The sequence below is a fragment of the Trachypithecus francoisi genome, unplaced genomic scaffold (genome assembly GCF_009764315.1).
Source record: "Trachypithecus francoisi isolate TF-2019V2 unplaced genomic scaffold, Tfra_2.0 Lachesis_group9, whole genome shotgun sequence".
In the NCBI taxonomy this organism is placed as follows: domain Eukaryota; kingdom Metazoa; phylum Chordata; class Mammalia; order Primates; family Cercopithecidae; genus Trachypithecus; species Trachypithecus francoisi.
The window spans coordinates 41,508,806-41,531,655 of record NW_022681474.1 but is presented as its reverse complement, the minus strand read 5'-3'; the positions used below and the strand labels follow the sequence as shown (position 1 = coordinate 41,531,655).

The window sequence follows — 22,850 nt, the reverse complement described above, 5'->3', positions numbered from 1 at the left end:
GGGATTACAGGCATGAGCCACCGTACCTTGCCTATATCTTCTTCTAAAGAGAACCATTCATGACTTAGGAATGACAAGAACATATAAACTATACTTGCTAAACTGTAAAGAGAAAAAAATCCTTTTCTTTTTCCCTTAGGAAAACACTGATACTCAGTCTGAGCTTCTGGAGGGGTAAAGCCTGCAAAAGCATGGGCTTTTCAAAGCTCACAGAGGCAAGGAGAGGGAGGGGATGGGTCAGACCACCACTCAGTTTTCTACAGTGATGGCAGAGCTAAGACCCAGACTCAGGAGAGAGCTGATCCATGGCCCTTCTATGTCTTGTGTTAGTTTTGTGGGATGACATTCTGCATGAGCAATTTATTGTGCTTCTGGAAACACAAGCTATGAATCTGAGTGTCCATGGAGTTTACTCTTGTGATCTTATGAAACAAGCCTCTTGCATACAGATTTAGGGACAGGCATATTGTCAGCATGTTGAATCAGACTCACGCATACATGGTTTACAGTAGCATAAATGAGGGCTACCTTTTCAAGCCAAAAGTTTTTAGTTTCTACCAAGGTCCCATCTCATAATCATCTATTTCAGTCTCCTTATTTCACAGATTGGGAAACTGAGTCCCAGAGAGATTAAGTGATGTGCTTAAGAGCATGTTGCTTATGGGGCAGAGTGGAGATTCACACCCAGGTCTTCTGTGTCCTGTGCTCTTCCTTCCCCACATCACTCATCCTGTGTGCCTGGTTGTATTAGTCCGTTTTCACACTGCTGATAAAGACATACCCAATACTGTGTAATTTATAAAGAAAAAGAGGTTTAATGAACTCACAGTTCCACGTGGCTGGGGAGGCCTAACAATCATGGTGGAAGGCAAGGAGGAGCAACTCACATCTTACATGGCGGGAGGGAAGAGAGAGAGCTTGTACAGGGAAACACCCCTTTATAAAACCATCTGATCTTGTGAGACTTATTCACTATCACAAGAATAGCAGGGGAAAGACCCGCCCCCGTGATTCAATTACCTCCCACCGGGTCCCTCACACAACACATGGGAATTGTGAGAGCTACAATTCACGATGAGATTTGGGTGGGGACACAGTCAAACCATATCACTGGTGTCTATCCTTTCCTAGAACAGCCAGGTGGACTTGGAATGTCAAAAATTCTTCCTTCTTCCTTGGTTTTCCAGTTCTCCCTTTCTCTCCCGTTTCCACTTTGGGAGTCTGCAATGAGGGTGGTGCTGCTTCTCTGCCTAATCTGATCCTTCCTTGACATCCTGGAGATGACTATTGATATGTGTAGTACTTCTTACATTCAGAAGGGACTCCTGAGTAATTTAAACTTCTAGATCCCATGCTCCAGGAGGGCAAAGGCCAGGCCCGACTTAACTGTTTTAGTTTTGCATTTCTCTGTCTCTCACTCTGGCCCTTGTGCATAGATGTTCAATAAACGTTTGTTGGCATTGTTATTAATAAATTCACCAGGCCAAAAACATTATAATTTAGATGTTGGAATGATATTATCTCTAAAAAAGAAAAATGTCTCCAGATTGTTTTGCCTTGGGAGTTCTCACGTCTGTTTTTTTCTTTTTTGTGTGTGTGAGACAGGGTCTTCCTTGTCACCCAGGTTGGAGTGCAGTGGTTTGATCACAGCCCAACTGCAGCTTCAACCTCCCAGGCTCAAGCGATCCTCCTGACTCACCCTCTGGAGGAGCTGGGATTATAGGCACGTGCTACCATGCCTGGATAATTTTTTTGAAGGTTTTTTGTAGAGATAGGGTCTCTCTATGTTGCCCAGACTGCTCTTGAACTCCTGGGCTCAAGCAATCTTCCTGCCTTGGCCTCCCAAAGTGTATTCTTTAATATAGTGGATTTTATTATATGTAAATTATATACTTCAATTTAAAAAGTCCTATGCCTTTGGGATCATATATAGAAAATTATCCATTTTCTGAGAAGGGTCTCTGCTGTCAGTAGGCAGCTAAACCCTGATCAAACATGCAGAATCATTAATTAGGGTCATTTGTTCTGCTGTGAGCTGAGAAGAACGTGTAAAACCTGCTCAGGAGAGAATTAATTCATCCTCCTCTCTGTACTTTTTCTAGTACTCCTAGCACGATTCTCTAAGCCTGCAGGCCTCATACATATGTTCTAATGGGCTAATTGTTAAGGCGACATTTGTAAATTAATCTCTGACTTGAGCTAAGTGGTTTCTCCTAATGGCTTTAATTCAGTGACTCCCATTCTCGGTCACATGTCAGATTCACTGGAGGAGCTTGTTAAAAAGAGGTGCCCAGACTTCCCCTCCCCCAGCTCATGATTTGCTGGTCCTCGGGTGGGATGAGGGCATCTCTGCTTTGGAAGGAAACTCCTCAGGTGACTGGATTCTGGTGGTAGCCACCTTTGTGAGCCTCGGCTCTGAATCTGCCTCCCAAGGCCGTGATGCCTCACACACCCGCTGAAAGCATATGGACCTAATCGCAGCAACTCCAGCCCAGGTTCTAGAACAGGAAACGTCTCTAAGAGCCGGCTTTCCTGACTCAGTCACCACTATACTCACATCACCGAATCTGCCTTTTTCCTGAAGTGCTCCATCACCTGACGGGGAATAGTCTATGCTTGGCTTTACTATTTTCCATTTTCATGAACTTTCATGAACTTTGTCAGACATCGTTTCATGCCCCACAGGGATTTTCATCTAGCAAGATGGCTGTGGACTTCCCCTCTCTCCTCCCCATTTTGCACTAGGCTCCTTCTTTGCATCAGGTGTTAGGGACAGACTTTTTTTTTTTTTGGAGACAGAGTCTCGCTCTGTCGCCCAGGCTGGAGTGCAGTGGCACAATCTCAGCTAACTGCAACCTCTGCCTCCCAGGTTCAAGAGATTCTTCTGCCTCAGGCTCCTCAGTAGCTGGGAATACAGGCAAGCGCCACCATGCCTGGCTAACTTTTTATACATTTAGTAGAGACAGGGTTTCACCATGTTGGCCAGGCTGGTCTCAAACTCCTGACCTCGTGATCTCCCCACCTTGGCCTCCCAAAGTGCTGGGATTACAGGTGTGAGCCACCGCGCCCGGCCCACTTTTTTTTTTTTTTTTGGAGACAGAGTCTTACTCTGTTGTCCAGGCTGGAGTGCAGTAGCACACTCTTGGCTCACTGCAACCTCTGCCTCCAGGGTTCAGGTGATTCTCTCCTGCTTCAACTTCCCAAGTAGCTGGAACTACAGGTGAGCACCACCACAAATGCTAATTTTTTGTATTTTTTGGTAAAGCCAGGATTTCACTGTGTTGGCTAGGCTGGTCTAGAACTCCTGGCCTCAAGTGATCCGCTTGCCATGGCCTCCCAAAGTGCTGGAATTACAAGCGTGAGCCACTGCACCCTGCCAAAAAAAAAAAAAACCACTGCGTATGTGTGTTCCTGGCATTCTTTTGTGCAAACACATGTCTTGTTTGATCTTGGAGTTTTGGAAATAGATGACTCAAAGCACCATTGTTTCAGTGACATTTATCAAATTGCTTTTGTTTTTAGGAATCTGGCACACCAAGTACTCAATATCACCACACAGCATATGGGTGTTTTCAGTAAATCTGAGAAGGTGACAATTCATACTGTCCAAGGTGGCTGAGGTGATTTGTTGAGCTCAGACTATGGCATGTTTAGCAAGCAGGACAGGCTGTCAAGCAAGTTAGCAGAAGCACCCTGAGAGGCAATGCTCAAATTATCTGTGTATCAGACTGCTGCCCCCAAGCCCTTCTGTGGGACAATGCTTTATTACATGCTTGGTTATTTCTTATTCTATGACTTAGCTGCTGTAGGGCAGGGATGCTTTGCTTTCTGGGGTACTGTGCTTTTCTTGGCCTCATTTTACCATGTCCCTTGAGCTTCTGTCCTCCTTGTCCCTGAAACTATAGAAGCTCGCAAAAGGATTCCCAATGGCCTCACTCCTTCATGAAGAGATATTAGAGTAGTGTTACTATGTAGAAAGAAGGACATTTTGGGAAAGGAGAAGATATTGAGATAAGAGTCCTACTTTTCCTACCCTTACCCAGTTACTAATGATCCATCTAGGCAATAGTTCATTTTGTATTGGCTAAACCTGTACTATATGATTTATCACTAATTGCATAATAGCATGGGATTAATCTATATAAGAACGACTCTATAAAAAAGAGTATATTTTGCCAGGTGCAGTGGCTCATGCCTGTAATCCCAACACTTGGGGAGGCCGAGGCAGGTGGCTCACTTGAGGTCAGGAGTTTGAGACCAGCCTGGCCAACATGATGAAACCCCCTCTCTACTAAAAATACAAAAAAATTAGCTGGGTATGGTGGCAGGCGCCTGAGGCAAGATAATTGCTTGAACCTGGGAGGCAGAGGTTGCAGTGAATTGAGATTGCGCCACTGCACTCCAGCCTGGGCAACAGAACGAGACTCTCTCTAAAAAAGAAAGAGTATATTTCATGACTCCAAGTGGCCTTCTATCTTCTGTTATTCTTGGGCCTTATGTAGAGCATATGTTAAATACTTAGATGACTGTTTGGGGTACTTTCTAATATTACCATTACCATGTAGACTAAAATGTAATCATTTTGTGTTTTCAAACTTAGAGTTCTCAGACAATGGGGATTTGTTAGAGAGATAGAGAAAGAGAGACTAAACTGACACTTCTAAGGTGGCTTTGCTAGAGGCCTAGAGAAGACAAGTCTCTGATGCATATTCTGTTTTCATGGCCACATCCAAAGTGTTGGTGTGTTTTCTGCAGCACCTGGATCTGGGCTGACACGATAAAGAGGCATTTAGCAAGTTTCAAGACTACATGCACAGTTACCTTAATACTGGGAAGCAGAGCATCTCCCCAGGGAGCATTTTATGGTGCATCTTGGGTCATTTTGCCTATCCTGTATCTCATTGAGAGGAGGCCTTCCAGCTGAACACGTAGACCCAAGCACATATCCATTCAACAGAATCTTCAGGGCCAGGGAGCTGTGGAGGTCATTTCCCTCCTGAATTTCTTCCCCCTCTTACTCTATCAGAGAGATGCTGATATTTGAGTTTTCATCTTCAGAGGGCAGCAAGATTCCTGCCCTTCTCCTGTCACTGGCTTGTTTGCTTAAATAAGGAATGCATTCGTCCCCATCACTGACTGCAAGTGGAGGCAGCTGGAGCAAATTAGTTTCAGCTATGTTGGACATCTGGCTGCTGCGACAACATTGCCATTGCAGGGGTCTTAGATTTCAAGTTCCTTACAGAATGATGTAGAGGCCATTTGCAAGGACTTATTTCCTATCCTTTTCTGCAACAGTGGCTTTGGGTGGCATAGGCCTATATAGCCAGCTCTGACAGATGCTCAGCATTCACAGATACACACACAGGGAGCCAAATGGACAGGGATTAGTCTTAAATCAGCTGTTTATGAATGGAGAAGAGGCCCTTCTCCTGGGTTCTGGCCACACCCCTTCTCTTTGCAGCTTTTTGAGAATGAGGTCAGGGCCAGGATCTAACTGCTTATGCCTCAGAAATAGCAGCACAGATCAAAATTAATCATAAGCTCTTTGTTTTGCTGCCTTCTTTAGATAATAGAGGAAAAATCGGAGGCTTGCTCATGTTTTTGTTTGCTTGTTTTTGTGTGTACCTTTGAAAGGAACATATGAATGAATGTGTGTGAGGGGAGGGGCTGAGGTGAGGCAGCTAAGAGGGATTAGTGCTGGGCAGATGATAATTACTGATAGACTGCAGCATTCAATTGGAGCATGTTTTAGTTTTTTTTAAAAAATGGCCAAGTGAAATAAACCTCAGTGGTGTGTTGTTTTAGCACCTCCCTTTATATGGAGATTTTATCAGTTGCTATGAAACTGCATATTCCTTTTACAGTGTCCATTTGTTTTTAATGGTCATTTTCTGGACTGTGCAAGCCACCATTCTGCCCCAGGAGCTCCATGGAGTTTTGCAATGCTTTAAATGAGTATCTCATGCAGACTTCATTTTCTGTCAGCCGCTCTGGCACACATACAAAAAACAGGTGTGTGTGTGTGTGTGTGTGTGTGTGTGTATAAGAGAGATAGATTCTGTCTCTCATACACAGGCACAAACACACACACACAGCTTGATCATACTTAGTCTTTACATAAATTGGGATTCCTCTCTACCCACCAGCCAAGGCCTGAGTGATGTCAATAGGTGGACACTGAGGAGACTGACTTCCAATGCCCTTCCACCTGCAGTCTCTTCAGAGTATTAGCATACCTGAAAAGTTGACCTAGCAGCCAGGCATTATGTGTAATGGTGGTACTTACTTTTTGTTCTCAGGCTTAATTGTTGGCTGAAAGCATCTTCTTTATTTCTCACTATGCTTTATTTGCATTAATAGTCTCCTCTGTGAAAGATTAAAGAAGGTAGGATGTGTAGTGAGGACAGAAGTGTCGGTGTCAGCCTAATCTGCTACATATTCATTCGATGGACCTTAACTGATGGAGATGCCAAAACTGTCTTCCATCCATGGAGATTAATTTTGAGTGAAAAGTGTAAAGTAGGACAAGAATTGTCACATAACTGGCCTAATGGATGGCCTAATTGACTTCCTGAACCTAAACTGTTTTCCTAAGTATTTCAGAAGTGTTATAATCATAGAGATCATACATGCAGTGAATATATCTTTATGTATGTACACACATACACACGTGGACATTTGTATGAGCAAATTTGTGCTCTTCAAATTGGTATCTCTTGTGTAGAGACAGAAAGTAGATTAATGTGGTCTGGGGCTCGGCAATGGGAAAGGGGATTGATTTAACAGGCAGGAGGGATCTTCCTGGGATGATGAAAATGTTCTGAAACTGGATTACAGTGATGGTTGCATAACTTAGTAGATTTACTAAAGTCATTGATGAATTGTACTTTTTAGATGGGTGAAGATTGTGGTATGTAAATTATGCCTCAATGAAGCTGTTAAAGTTGACGTTCCTCTATTGGAGTTCCTGCAGATCCTAGACTACATATAATATGAGATATTGTGTCACCTTAAATTTTCACCTGCTCTTTTCCTACTGAAGTTTATCAACTTCAATTGCAGAGAAGCTGAACTTTGAGATAACAGGGCCAGATAAAAACCCAGTGCCCTGAGATATAAAAGGCTACCCTGACCCCTATTGGCAAGGAGCGAGGTTGCTGCCCATTGCCATATGAGGAGCCAACTGTGAGGCAGTAATGGGGGGCTGGGGATGGGGGTGAGATTTCCAAGCAGGTCCCTGAGAGCAATGGGCACCATATTTCAAAGCTGCTTCTGCGTATGTCAAAAAACCCAAACATCCTGAGGTCCAACTCTTAAGTGATGGCATTTTCCTCTTCTTTTGCAGGTTGTCTTAGTCTTTGCTCTCAGCATCGGTGCACTTGTAATATACTTCATAGATTCGTCAAAGTGAGTATTCAAATATACTTTCTTGCCCTTGTTTCATAAACAATCATAAGCCTTTACGTTGATCTATTTATTTACCTTAACACCAACCTTTGCCAGACCTTCTGAGTGCAGAAGATTTTGGAGGAAGCTAGGGCTGCACTGTACTGATTTTCTAAACGGGAAAGAAAGTTCTGAGAAGGAAGGCTACTTTAAGTCTGCTGGCATAGGAGGGTGAGGTATCTGAGGTCGGGTCTTCTTGCTGGGTATTACTTATTTTTAAAGAGCTGTTTCTTGATGATGTATTTGCACTGAAGATGTCAAGTGGTTAAGATGACTTGATGAGAATTTGCAACTTCTGGGAGGGTGACAGTTTCCCATACATGAGGGTCCGAGCCATTCTTGCCATGGTTGTAGGATCCTTTTCTCAATTGGGTTTCGAATGCTTTGATCTTACTGGAGGTCAGCTTAGAAATCATGGTGCTATCCTTTCGCCTGCCAACCGGGTATTCAGCTGAAGCATTGCACGCTGGTGCTTCTTGACTTGTGAAGGTAAGGAGATGGATGGAGGAGTTCATTATGACCCCCAGAGGTGGAGGCCCATGGCCATTTGAGGACTTCTAGAGTGGACACTCATGCAGACTCCTTGGGTGCCAGCTGAATGGACTCGTGCTCCAGGGTAAGCCTGGGTGACAGACGATAAAGACCTTGCAGAAGGATGAAGAGGGCACAGACTAGAACTGCAACATTGCAGCCAGTTCTGCCCTGATTCCTGCAGGTGCCAATCCTGAGGAAATAATTTGTTCCAACTATACTATTGCAATCATGAAGTTGACAGCGTCAGGGAAACGAGCTGGAGTCTAACTCATTTTCTGTTGTGGCGTGAACTTGGCCACTCTGGTGACAGTGGCCTTGAGCTTGTTGTCCTTGTTGTCCACTGTGTGAGTGTTTTGAAATTTAACTCTATCTCTGGTATGGTTGGCTACTAGACTTTGATACTAGGAAACCTCCCTGGTGTGCCTGTTGGCTCAGACTCTGATGTGCCTGAATTCTGAGCTTAGTGCTCCTTTCCTGTGGCTTGGGATGGTGGTAATTTCATGCACAGCTAAACTCAGAATTTCTCAGAGCCATCTGGTCGCCAGCCAAGGATTTTGTGCATTTGGGTGCAGAGGTCAAAATGTCAGTCAGGGAAAATAAAGAAAATATCTCCTTTAATAACCTGTCTCTGGGAATCAGCCAAGTCTAAGCCTATCAGAGGGCCTTCGGCCCATCCCCACGTGCGAGGCTGGCCTGCCCTCACCCATCTCAGATGGAAAGTCCTTTAAACGCTGTCGGGAGACAAGATTCCACATGCTCCCTCCATCAACTCTCCCAAGCCAAGAAAGAGAAGAGCTTGTTTAAGTTTGGAAGACTCCCATTGGCATGTCATTGAAGGTAAGCCCCCTTTTTAATATTTACTCTTAATGATTCTGGACCCTATTTGTATTGAACTGAACATCCTCTAAAGCCCCTGGTCTTATTTCTCCAATCTCTCTCCAGGGGTGTTCTCCCGTGTCGTGGGGTGTAGACCCTGCCAACTTCCATGCTGAGACTCAGGAAAGAGGTTTGGGCTTGTAGCTTGTGTGCCCCAGAGAGAGAAAACCCTCATGTGGAGGTGAGTGTGTTGATGGGTTAGAGGCCCAGATGCCTCAGCCAGCGCCTTCCTTCCCTTTTCGTTTTTTTTTTTTTTTTTAACCTTTTGTCCCTCTGTATTTCTCAGAAATAAAATGCTTTTTAGATGAATTTGGATTGTGTCTTTTTTTTACAGTCTACTGTGAGGCAGTCTTTTGTTCTGTGGATCCTGGTGTTCTCCATTTCCATGTGAGAAGATGAAGAGGAATGAAATTCCCCATGCATACCCTCTTCCCCTAATGTCCTACACCATCTCAATGTCCTTTGGCTTTAATTATGATGCTTCTAGGCCTTGGGGAAGACAGCACTGGGAGTCCTCTCTGATTCCGGTTTCTTTTATGAACTTGCAAATAGTCTGTCCCAAGGTTGGAGCTTCAGTCCTGTCCTCACCTTTTCCTGGCAAAAACTGCCGATAAGGTTAGAAACAAGGCTATTCCCATTCTGCCTGAGGACTGTCCTAGCCTCATCCCAGCATCTCTGTTGCTAAACTATGTGGTTTGGCATAGCAAGGCTTTGTTTATAAGAAGACTTTCTGGTTATTTATATAGAAACTTTTCATTTTCATGACTTTATTTGGTTCTGAGACCATATTTGAAGATTCTGTCCGGTGGTGGGCCCAATCAGTGGATTCAGCACAAGAGAGTTTTCCATCTTGCTTGGGAAAGACAGCAAGCAAGCTCAGTTTAAGTTTGGGGGAGAATTAGTGTAGAATCTCTAAAACCATCTCTATGATAAGTCCGTAGATTTCCAGGAATAAAACACAGTGAAACCTATTAAAAAACTATAATCGAGCTTAGTGAATGAGAAAAAAAAATGAAATTCTATCCACATATAGGATGCAAATGGAAAGAAAGTGAGAAATAGAATGTACATTCTTAAAATCCATGCCTTTCATTCAAAACTGTTACCAGTTTTACACATTCGTGGTTTGGCTGGCCATCTGGATATTTTGGAAAGACAGCTTTAAACTTCTCGTGGAAGTTATATTAAATCTTCACCCCGGAAAAAAAGCACCCAGAATTCTCCAGGTGAATTGTAGTTAGTATTTACACCCTTCAAATAAATAAACTAGGGGACGGTCTATAGACTTTCCCACAAGTGAATCTAAACCAACAGACATGAGTGAAATGGCTTGTCTCAGTCAATTTTAGCCAGAGCTGCCCCTCTCCTACAGAATGCTGAGGACTGTCCTGTAGCACAAGTTTGAGATTCCAGGTTCTCTGCACCCAGCCCTTTGAAAAGTGCGAGGAATGCCGATTAATGTATAAAAGAGGCTCCCGTGGTCTGCTGGACCAGCTATGTCTCAAGGCAGGCCAGCTCCAGTTGTGCAAGTGGACAAGCAGGCTAGGTGGTTATTTTACTTCTGTGCATTAGCAGATGAGTAATACAGCTCAGAGAAATGTCATCATTGGTGGGTTTATGATCTTTTTAACCTTTCAAAGCTCTTTTTACTATCCAGAGGTGATGGATAAGTCACTTCCAAGGACAGCTGCACAACTTTCATTTTTGGCCATTAGGCAAAGACAGATCCCAGCATAGGGTATTTTCTTTGGGTCTGGTCTTAATGATCCTAGAGTGATTGTGAGGGAAGACTCATTTGTGTAGCCTCAAGTGATTACTATCTAGCTGAGACAGATTGTCCTCAGAGCTCCTGGAATTGAAAACAAAGATAATTACATTAAACCTTATTAAAATTGTGCTTTATAATCCCAGCAGTAGACTCTCTAGAAACACCCAAGCAGAGGAAGATGTCTCTGGACCAAGTCTTTGGTCAGACATCACGTTAGTGCCTTAACAAGCACAGACAAGCATTGAGCCCTCCACATACCATCTCCCCAAAGATCTCCAATTAGCCATACAAGGTGGATTGTGTACAAAAAGCTCCCTTTCTTTTTCATTCTTTTTAAAAGGACTCCTGCCCAATTTATGTCACATGTCACTTTAGCTCCTAATTCTGATGTCTCCTGCCACCTACGCCGACCCTGTCCTCCCACACATTCTGATCCTTGTGAAGCAAAGATTTTTTAGAAATTGTACAACCAAGTCAAGAGTGCCTGCAGACGCCCTGTGGGTGCTAATGTCACCGTTGCTTCCGTTCTTGTCTATTTCCTCCCTTTGACACAAGAACAGCAATTCTTATCTAACAGATAAGGAAAAAAAAAACAAAGACCCACCAGTGTCAGCATGACAGTGAGATTCATGGATTGCATAATGCAGCAGTCTCTGTTGCTTTCAGAATTTCAAAAGAAAGTTGGAAGAGACAGAGGCCCAGAGCTCTGGGTATTTGCATTTTTACCAGGGGCATTCTGGGAAAGGATGACTCACATGTGTGAAGATATTTATTCCTTTGATTCATGTTTAAACGCTGCTACTTCTTATGCTACGGTTACGTGGATTATGAATATTTAATGCTGCGTATACTGAAAATGAAGGTCAAGTCCTGCTCACTGGTGACTTCAATGCAGGCTCTTGTCTCTGAAAGGGAAGCTACCTGCTGTTCGTGGAGTAAAGCTGAAAGGTTATACGTTGTGAAATTTTTCCTTAATGACTTTATCTGCTCCAAAATGGCTGGCACACAATGGGGGCGCTTGCTGATTTTGCCAGTCTTTGCTCTTGGCTTCTGGTATCAGCACTGCGTTTTGGGGATATGGACATTAGGAAGGAGGAGGGAACAGCAGCACAAATTTTGTAGAGCACCTCACCCAAGGGCCCAATTGCCAAGGCAACAGTGGAGTTACGTTTGGAAAATGGCCTCTCCCCAGTCTTTTAAAATTTTACTTTTGCATCCGCTCACCCACTTATTCATTTTGTCTTCATTGATTAGTTTGAAACACCTTCAAATGTGACAATGCTGTGTATTTTCCAGGCAGTAAAATTGCTTATGGTTAAGGAAAACTATCTTTAAGATTGTGATAGAAATTGACCAGATTGTTTTCATAGTCTCTGAAAATAAAACTGATACCGTTGATGTATTGGGGATGCCCAGAGCTTTAGCAGAACTGGTTAGTCGCCCAGTAGTTTCTCCCACTCCAGTCTTCACATAGCCTGGCCTCTCATCCCTTGGCCTAGAAATTCTCTTTCAAAAGGGAAGAGAGGGCAAGTCGTTGGAGGGAACTAACGTTCACTGATTATGTGCTGTCTGTGAGCTACAGAGTGAGGCACTTTACCAAAAATAGCACATACAACATCATTGAATTCACCTAACAACTTCTTAGGGTAGGTATTACTATTCCCACTTTACAGATGAGGAGGCTGAAGCTGCAGACATGGCTCTTCTAAGTGTCAAGAAGTAAATTTCCAGATTGTGGAAGTAACTAACAGCATTTAATGAGATGTTGCAAGAAAGGGAAGTTGCCTCACCTCATCCTGCCAATGCATTGATCTTGTTTTCTCTTTTGTTCTTCCTTTCTCCATTTCTCACCCTGAGAACCAAGTGTGCAGTTGTGGGTATGTAGGAGGCTCCTATCACAGGTCTTCCATGTAAGACACTGCCCTGGATCAGGTGCTGTCTGATGTCTGTTTGGGCCTTGATTCAGTCCTTCCTAATAATGGCTTAATGAGACCGACTTCTCTGTTATCTCAGTGGAGTGGCAGCATTTTGCAATGGGATAGGATCAAATGAACAAAGAACAAGGAGAGTTGGTTGTTCCTCATGAGTTTCTACCACCTAGGGGTGTCTTTTCAAGTAGAAAGACTCTTTGGCCTTCCTATCCTTACCTAGTCTGTCCCTGTGATTTGGCATAGTGAGACAGGTATGAGAAATGCTGTTTCCCCATGAGATACATTCTTTTTTTCTTTTCTTTTCTTTTTTTTTTTTTGTATTTTTTTAGTAGAGACGGGGTTTCACCATGTTAGCCAGGATGGTCTCAATCTCCTGACCTCGTGATCCGCCCGTCTCGGCCTCCCAAAGTGTTGGGATTACAGGCTTGAGCCACCGCGCCCGCCAAGATACATTCTTTTATCTCTTTTAAAGAGTTACAGAATTAGTTGATTGGTTATAGTTTTGCATTATGTTGTGCAATATTTATATGCCTAGAGAGTTGGTATTATCAAACTAATGGACTTCAGGAAAATTTGGCCCCAAAGAATAGAGGCCACATAGGATGGAGGTCTTTGAAATGACATAAAGTATCTGGCTTCCTTCTCCAGCCTTGTTCCAACTGACTAGGCACAGGTGCAGACCCACTGCCTCTCCTGTGCTCAGCCCCAAGACAGGCACCTGCAAGAGCTGTGAGGCCAGCACAGATCCCATCCCATTCATGACAGTGCATTTTAACCTGTAAAGGACTATGCATTCCAGCTTTTACTATCCCCTTTAGTGCACCCCATCCTGCAGCGTGACCAGGTCGGCAGCCCATGACATAGAGAAAGAAGCTCACCAGCTTATTCTGTAACCAGTTCCTTTATGGAGCACAGCCTTTCTAGGTAGTGTTCTGGAAAATTAGATCCAGCTCTCTGCCTTCGTGCCCTTTTTGAGAAGTCATGGCATGCATTTAACCTTTGTTGAAGAAGTCAACACAAATCACTGTGTGTGCAAAGCCTCTCCCTGTTTTTTTTCCCTTTTAAAATACTCCCCCCAATTTTCTCCATCCCTTACTGACATTTTTATTGCTAGGCTTTGGTTTGGAAAATGATTGGTAGGGAAAGTTCAAGGGCAGGATGTTCAGAACGGCACTGCACATCTGTGAAGGGAACACAACAGGAGAGCCAGCAGCTGTTGAAAGAATGGAATGTCAGATGGTGGAGGAGCCGAGCCCACTGAGGGATGGTGGAAGACAAGACGCCTTCAGGGCAAAGAGGCTGTAAATAACTCCAATGGGAAGTCCTTGTCCCCATTCAGAATTTAGCCTTTAATAGCAACACTTGGTGCTCTGATATGAGAGTAACTCTAACTCAGTCTTCCTAGCTCATCTAACCTTCCACATTGCCATTTGTTCATGAATCGAGTGAAAGCCTGGTAGAGAAGACAGGTAGAGAGTATGCCAAGGAACAGAGTCAACTTCTATATATGTCCTTGTCTCCATATGGGCAGATTTGGGGGACAGGATCTGTTCTTTGGTTGTCAAACAGATTGGTTTTATTTACGTCAAAGTTGAGAGCGTTAGCGCCCCTCCTCCTTCTCCCTTCCACATTGGTGAGGAAATCTTGTCTTCCTTGCTTATTTCTCATTGCACAAGTAGTACCTAGGCATCGTAGGCAATGGTATCTAGAAGCATTAAGGGAACTGCTTATCTTTAACATTTCACTGGGCAAATCAGGGACTATGCTAGGAAAGGGCGGGAGGACTGAGCTGAACCTTTCAGGTCTGCCACAAAAGACAACTGTAGAATATAGTATTAGAGTGAAAGAAGCATTGGATCCCAACTGGTGCCACCATTCCCTGTGCCTCAGCATCCTTTCCTGAGGAATGAGGGTGAGGGACCTCCTCAAGGTCATCCGACCAGCCAGGGGCAGAGCTGGAGCTGGAAGACAGAGTTCTTCTCTGTCCTTTTCTACTTGATCTCCTGGGTTATTTCTACTAAATACAAAAATGAACAAAGACATGATAACCTACTCATTGAATAGCAAAGCATATATTGTCTTTTTATGCAAATTCTGGACTTCCAGGCCCTTGTCTTGGGGGAAACTTTAGGGCCATGGGAAAGAACAAAGATAATCCCAGGTGGAAAAGATCAAATCGAGCCAGGTGGCTGCATGGGATTAGTTTATTTCATCCTCATTGGTAAGAGGCCTTGAATTCCTTGATTTTATGACCCTCCTACTAATCTCTCTCTCTCCCTCCCCACTGTCTCCCTTTTTTTCTGTACTATTTCAGCATGGAGGTGGGGATGGGTAAAAGTTAAGAGTTCAGCTTCACTGTGGAAGGGTAACACAGGGCTGAACACATTGAAGAGCTGAACACATTGTTTTGGCCTGTTTGGAATTTGTTATGCATAACTTTTGAGGACATTTTGTCTAATTGCTCATTTGTTTCCCCTGTGGAAACACTATCTGATATCTATGTCTATACATCCCTATCTACTTTGCCTTCCAAAATTAGAATGAATTATTTCTTCCCTTCTCGCTATTCTCCAGAACTTAAAAAGAATGCTTTGGACAATCTGGCACTTTCTTAGCCCTCCCTTATTCTTTTTAAAAGAATAATTGTTTCAGGGCAAATGAAGAAATGCATTCCCTTTCAGACCCACTAGTTATTTCTGTCCTCTACAACAAGCCTGAGTGTATACCACAAGAGGGCTGCATCTCCTCCCTGTCACATGGCACCGGACCTCTCCCTATAGTCACAGGTTGACATGCATTCAGAGACTGCTGAGAGATCAGGATAGGAGCCAGCTGGAGCGAAATGTTATAGCTCAGAACAGTTTAATCCAAACACAAGGGCAGTGCTTGTGCCTACACAACTGTGGCAGGGGTGGGGTGTGGTGTGTGGAGTGGTGGCAGCTTTTACATCTTTATCATGGGGTTCATGGGCTGGAGGAGATGTGACCTCTTCCTTGTCTTTTACCCCTTGTCTTTGACCTGACAGCCTGACACATGTAGTTTTGGGTAGACCCTGGTTGGTGATGAGTCATTTGTGGCTTAAAAATAGAACTCTCAAAGCAACAATGCCCTTGGGACTTTTTGATGCATATGTCTTTGTTCATAGAATTTGGGAGAAGAGAGAGAGAGAAAGAGTGTGTGTGTGTGTGTGTGTGTGTGTGTGTGTGTGTGTGTTTGTGTGTGTAGGAAACAATCATGTCCTGCCTAGAAATTAAGTGGAGAAGCAGAGCATGGGGGAATTGGCCACCAGGCTCATCACAGTAGCAGAGATGAGACTGAAAGCTGTCTGTGTACCTGTGGCCTTAAAGGTACCAATCAGATAATAGCTCTCCACTGAGTACAAACTGTGTATAAGGCATTTTGCTAGGTACTGGGGAATTTTGAGTACTTATGTATAATGCTATATATTTTAAATTATACATATTTTTAAAAGGGGCAGGAAGTCCAGCCATATATACAGGAAAAATAAGATAGCAAAACAGGAACGAGTAAGGCATCACTAAGCAATATATCAATGACTAATACCAGCATTGCACACAGTAAGTGCTGAAGGTTGAGGAGTTGAAAAGATAGCTGGATGCTATAACATGTTTTGGCTCTAGGGGAGATTTTGAGTTGAATAGACAGAAAACTCAGTCTGCCCCCAGCTCTAGGAGTCCACAGGAGGAGACTGTCATTATGGCCTGTACTCGGGCTTTGTGATTTTCGGTGTATGCTAAGTCAAGCAAAACCTTGCCTTAAAATCAGCCACTGAGATTAGGGATTGAGAATGCTTCAAGGATGGCATAAAATAATCAGAGAAGCAGACTCTATCCAGTGGCAGTAATACCGATTGTCCAATGGTAGATGATTAAAACTTTCAGAAATTTTTATTTGGAAATTTCCAGAAGTGTCTGAATGGCATCCACTCCATCTTTTTGAAACTGAAGTCAGTGTGCAATGTGCTTTACAGGGGCCTTGTTACGAACTTGCCACATACAGAGCATCACAGGGGTATGATGGGGAGGAGAGTCGGCAGTAAAATGAGCTTGTGTTACTCGCAAACAAGCCACAGCGTGAACATGGATGTTGGTCTGAAGACCAGCATTTGCCTCCAGCTCCATGCTGTGATTTCCATGGGCTCTAGGCACGTTGGCCTTATTGAGCCAATTCTTCCATAAGAATATTCAATATTATATTTTGCAGCTGCATTGATGTAAGAATGAATATAACCCAGGCTGGATTTATTATTATTATTATTATTATTATTATTTTTAGAGACATGGTCTCACTCTGTCCTCTAGACTGAAATGTACTGACATGATCACAGCTCACTGTAACCTTGACCTCTTTGGCTCAAGTGATCCTTCAGTCTTAGCCTCCTGAGTAGTTGGGATTACAGGAATGCACCACCATGGATGGCTAATTTGTTTCTTTTTTTTTTTTTTTTTTTGAGACAGGGTCTCACTCTTGCCCAGACTGGAGTGCAGTGGCGTAATCATGGCTCACAACAACCTCTGCCTCCAGGGCTCAAGTAATCTTCTTGCTTCAGCTTTCAGAGTAGCTGGGACTACAGGTGGGCACCATCATGCCCAGCTAATTAAAAAAAAATTATTGGGCCGGGTGTGGTGGCTCAAGCCTGTAATCCCAGCACTTTGGGAGGCCGAGACGGGTGGATCACGAGGTCAGGAGATCGAGACCATCCTGGCTAACACAGCGAAAACCCGTCTCTACTAAAAAATACAAAAAACTAGCCGGGCGAGGTGGCGGGTACCTGTAGTCCCAGCTACTCGGAGGCTGAGGCAGGAGAATGGCATAAACCCGGGAGGCGGAGCTTGCAGTGAGCTGAGATCCGGCCACTGCACTCCAGTCCGGGCGACAGAGCGAGACTCCGCCTCAAAAAAAAAAAAAATTATTGTAGAGATGGGGTCTCACTGTGTTGCCCAGACTGATTTCAAGCTCCTGTGCTCAAGTAATCCTCCCACCTCAGCCTCCCAAAGTGTTGGGATTGCAGGCATAAGCCACTGTGCCCAGCCTGGGTTCATTATTATTATTCATCATTTATTATTATTATATTTATTTTCTTCTGATTTTAAAGAAGTTAAAATTTAGACTTTTTTGTGTCCCACAAGTACAGTGGCCACAGGCACTGTGCCCGCACTCCCTGCTGGAGAAATTGACTTTATTTCTCCCTTTCTGACAGCTCAATCCTTCTGGAAATTTTCACAGATAAGAAAACGTACTCAGAGACAGACGCCTTATACTACACCCCTTCAATGTGGTCTAATTGTTTCAAATGAGAAAATAAAAATAAGCATTTTATTTTAAGCCCTGTCTGGTAACTTGGCTTTGGGAAATACGAACTTCAGCAACCCAGCATTCAAAACAATGCATACAACAAAAATTTTAAGACAACTTAACAATCTTGCTTTTCTCCCGAGTTTTGGAAAAACATGTGCCTTTTTCATTCTTTTATCTGACAATGAGTTTTACTGGTTTAAGAGATCTGTTTGCTACGAGCGCAACAGTACAAAACAACATTTTCTTCATCAGAAGTTTGTAAATTCAGCTGGACAGGGAAGGGCAGACGTTGGAAATGAGTGAGGCGGATCTGGTGAGGACTGCAATGAGAGCTGAAGCCTCACCTAAAGTGGCTTCCCAGGTCCAGCTGATTGTTCTATGAAGAAATGCACGCTCTTGTGGCCAGATCTTCCTGTGTTTCAAAGAGGAGAGAGAATACTGGATTTTATGTTGAATCTCCAATTTTAAAATATTGGCCTCAAATCCAAAACTCTTCAAGTACTTGCAGGCCAAGCAAAACACTTCTGCAGGCCAGATTTGGGCCTCCTGTTTTCAGCCTCTATTCTAAACTGTCTGTCTTTCTGGTCTTGAATTGGCTGTGCTCCCTGAGTGCCAGGAAACATTCTTAACCCTTGCTCCTCCATCTCCTAGAAAGGACCCCTTCTCTCTCTAAGATGGGAAGCCTTTGGTCTCAGGGTGCCCCGGGTTTTTTTGCCATCTAACACATTTTCAAACACTGCTTAGTTAAATTTCCACTTTTCTCGAGGCAAATACTGTATGCCACACCAATAAATCATCCACAACTTACTGTAAGCCCCAGAGCTACGTATCAGTAACTCTACATCATCTCTGAAAATAACGTCGTTAGAACCTCATAAACATACACTCTGTTTGTTTAAGAACTGCAAGAGCTTTTAAAACACGGTTGCTAAGTCACAGGGCATATTTTCCAGGACATAAATGGAAGTGAACATATGCCCCTTAAATTGTCAGATTCTTTTTTTATAAGAAGAGAGACCCAAATCTGTCTGTTCTGCCAGGATATTAACTTGACCAAAGAAGAGTTGATTATACTAAGTGTATAAGTGTTAGTAATTATTGGAAACTATCCTCTGACTCACTTAGCTAAATGGGCACATTATAAGAAACTTGATTTAGTTTCTAGCACATGTGGGTATAAGGTACAGGTTGACATGGATAAATCCTGGCTTTAGTTTTCACGAACCCTAAAGTTCACAATTTACTGAGCATTGTATTTAATATTTACTGATGACATTCTTCCGGTACGGTCCCTTCCAAAACAAAATCGGAGGCATACCTAGACTGTTCCCCCGAGACATGGTCCCAAGTCTAGGCTACAACTTCATCACTGTCCTTACCCTTTTTCATGGAAATCTGGCAGTTAGTGATAGGTAGCATCTGAGCCTACAGCTCAGATATTTTCAAAGTAGGAACTAGATGGCTCCATTAATATCAACTGCCGTTTCAGTAGAGCTGCCTCATCAGTCTGTTTTCCTCATGGAAGATACTCACACCACCTTTCACCTGTCAGGACACTCTCAGGAAGAAGCTGCAGGTAGGGTTCCAGGACCTCCCCTGTTGGAATCTACTGAAGGCAGTTGTCCTTAACAAGGATACCTATTTCATGTTGCTAATCACACCCGTACAGAGACCTGCCATCTTGTAATTTGAGAACTGGCATTTCCACACACCCCTTACCCTCACTCCATGCCAGAAAACGCAGAAAATGAACCCATGGCCCAGTTTGAGATACAATTGATCTTGAGGCCCTAGAGAGAACTGCAGGGACAGTGTGCAGAGGCGAAAATAATGTGGATGCTATTAGATGACTCTACCTAGCATGTGCTTTTCCTCTAGCAGCGGGAGGAAGTGGCAGAGGAGTGCCTTAAGGAGTTTGCCCTCTTCGTAATAGCATGAATAGAAATAATAAGGCAAGGCTTCTAAAGAGCAGTGTTAATAATTGAAACATGCTCCAGGCAGCCATGTGGTCTTCCAGTGCCTTTGAGCACAATCTGTTATCAGGTACAAGGTGAGGCTGAGGAGTAGACAAGGAGGATGCATTTGGCAGCTGTGTTTCTGTGTGCACACGTGTGCTGATGCTTGGAGTAAGCATGAATGAGTAAGATTTGGCAGCTACACCAAGTAAAATAATAGAAGGCAATATTTGTATATTACCATGTAGACTGGTGCTGGTTCTTTTATGGGTCAAACATCCATTTGGGAATTGGATGAAAGCTACAAAAATTTTGCCTACCAAGTACCCGAAAGTTGGTCCATAAAATCCAGACTAAGGATTTCTGTTATTTTAAGATGGATTCATCTGCTCATTCATTGCTGTTTCTTCTGCCACGAAGATCATGTGACTGACAGAGGGCCCTCTTCAAACCCGAAGGTTAAGCAGAGGTTGACTGGGAACTTTTCCCCTCATGACATACAGAACATGTCTAAGTGAATGTCTCTGCAGTGTATTCCCTTCTTGATCAAGTGTCCCTTAACCTGCAATGCATTCGAAATCTCAACGATGTCAGGTGATGCTAAGGAAACTCTGGGAGGGAGGCCCTAGGCTTCCTACCTCTTCCTCCAATACCAGGCCACACTAAAAGGGGTAGATAAGACAAGATGTGTCTATTAGGCCAAGCCTAATAGCTCTTTGATTTGCTTCTCTTATGTTTTGTGGGTTAGCACTTGTTTGTAGAGGGCAAATTCCTCCTTAGGCAGTGATTCCAGAATGCAAACAATCTCCAGCGGAAATCATTCCACCCGAGACCCACTGCTGTTGCACCAGGAACTAAGGACCACTGGGGGCCCAAACAGATGCAAACAGCTGCTACTTCCGTGCAAGGGGTGAGTGTAGAGACTTGCCAGAGATCTCTATGGGCTCATCCAATCAGTCTTCAGACCAGTTTAACAGAAAACAGAAGAGGAGCTTCAGCTCAAGGAGGCCTCATCTCATCTGAATTCCCAGCTTCCTTTAGATTTCTTCCTGACCTCACCTGCCTCCAAGCCAGCCGACTGTGACAGTTTAATTGGTGCAGGGAGGGCGAGGCAGTGGGAAGGCAGGCAGGGGTGCCTGGCATTCTGGAAGGAGACTCTCCTGAGATGAGTGAGGGGAACCATAACAGACAGGCCTGAGATCACTGCCGTCGGGCAGAAGGTCACAGAGCTTTGCTTGAAAAGAGTGCAGGCCGAAGAGGAAACATTGCCAACTCCCTCCTCTTTGAACCCTTTGGGCCAGAATTGTATATTCATATTTGTCATCTGCGCCCTTTCCACTCTGGGGCAAAGGGGTCTGCTGGGCAGCTCTGGCGGGGAATGAAAATGGGTAGGAAGGTAGCTGGGCATGGTGGCTCACATGAGGTTAGAGGATCACTTGAGCCCAGGAGTTCAAGACCAGCCTGGCAACATAGTGAAGCCCTGTCTCTAAAGAAAATTTTTTAAAAATTAGCTGGTCATGGTGGTATGTGCCTAAAGTCTCAGCTACTCAAGAGACTGAGGTGGGAGGATGGCTTCAGTACAGGAGTTTCAGGCAGAAGTGAGCCCTGATTGCACCACTGTGTTCCAGCCTGAGTGAGAGTGAGACCCTGTCTTTAAAGAGTAATTTTGGAAAAAGAAAGTAGGGAGGAAAGAGCCTAGTGGTGAACACCAGGGTTTGGAATCAGACCGGACCTTCTTAGCTTAGTTGGCTCTACTATTTTGTAGCTGTCTTGGGCAAGCCTTCTAACCTTTCCAAACGATTAAGTCTTTCCTTTGTCACATGGGGTGAAAGTGGTGGTGAGAGATGTCATGGCGGATAATACCTACCTGACAGTAGTGTGTGGAAACAATTAGACACTGCATGGAATGGCTCTTAGAACAGTGCCCAGCTTGAGCATGACCAAAAAAAGTATTAGATTTTATTGATATTATTCTTTTTGAGGTTTGTTTTGAAACTTTTAATCAGGTCTTAAGAGAGACAAGATATAAACACAGTGAAGTTAAGAAACAAAATATGATGTATTGTAAGGCAGTAAAGATATTAATTATCAGGATAATGGACAAGACCTGTGCTTCTGAAAACTGCAATCTCAACTCATTAAAGGTTTGTGAAAGGAAAAACAAACATTTTTAAAAAATGACATAGCTGGGCATGGTGGCTTGTACCTATAATCCCAGCTACTCAGGAAGCTCAGTCAAGAGTATGGCTTGAGGCCGAGAGTTTGAGATCAGCCTAGGAAACAGAGTGGGACCTTGTCTCTAAAAGTACATGCATAAATAAATAAAACACGAGCTTGATCAGCCCAAGATGGAAATATAGCTAGAGAAGTTCAGTTTGATTTTATGAAACTTTTGTTTCCATTACATATATAGATCTATGTACTGTATAAATGTATGTGTGTACTGATCTGTGATGTCAACTCTGTTTCTTACTGTGAAATTTGCTAAAAAGTGTTTGAGAAACACTAGCTTTTAGTGTAGAAGCCAACATACTCCCTGGTTGCAGTAATCCAGGGAACTTTAAGGGAGGACAGCAGGCTAGAATTGGGTCCCAAGGCATAGGTAGAAGTTGGATGCTGCAGAAGAGGGGCATGGGGTGAGCAGTCCCCAAGACCATCCTCCCTCTGACATCAACTGCAGGTTTGGCACGTTCCCCAAGTCACCTTCAGGTTCGATAATGCATAGGACTGCAGAGCTCACTCAAGGCTATTATACTCACAGTTACAATTTATTACAGGGAAAAGATATAGATTAAAATCAGCCAAAGGACAAAGTACATAGGCCAGAGTCTGGGAAAGATCCAAATTCGGTGCTTTCATTATCTCCTCCATGTGGAGTCATGGATCATGTTACCTCCCAGCATCAATGTGTGACTACATGCAAGGAGTATTGTCAATCAAGAAAGCTCACCTAGGACCAGGCGTGGTGGCTCACGTCTGTAATCCCAGCACTTTGGGAGTCCGAGGTGGGTGGATCATGAG

The 22,850-nt window shown here is 43.7% G+C and overlaps 1 protein-coding gene across 13 annotated transcripts in view; it reads left to right on the top strand.

Annotated features, from left to right (window-relative positions):
• KCNMA1 (potassium calcium-activated channel subfamily M alpha 1) overlaps positions 1-22,850 on the top strand; it is a 781,341-nt gene that overhangs the window by 382,474 nt on the left and 376,017 nt on the right. For all 13 annotated transcript variants that reach the window (XM_033209826.1, XM_033209813.1, XM_033209812.1 and 10 more), the window contains exon 3: positions 7,346-7,407. In XM_033209826.1, coding sequence (XP_033065717.1) covers positions 7,346-7,407 — 62 coding nt within the window. The remainder of the gene's footprint in view (positions 1-7,345; positions 7,408-22,850) is intronic.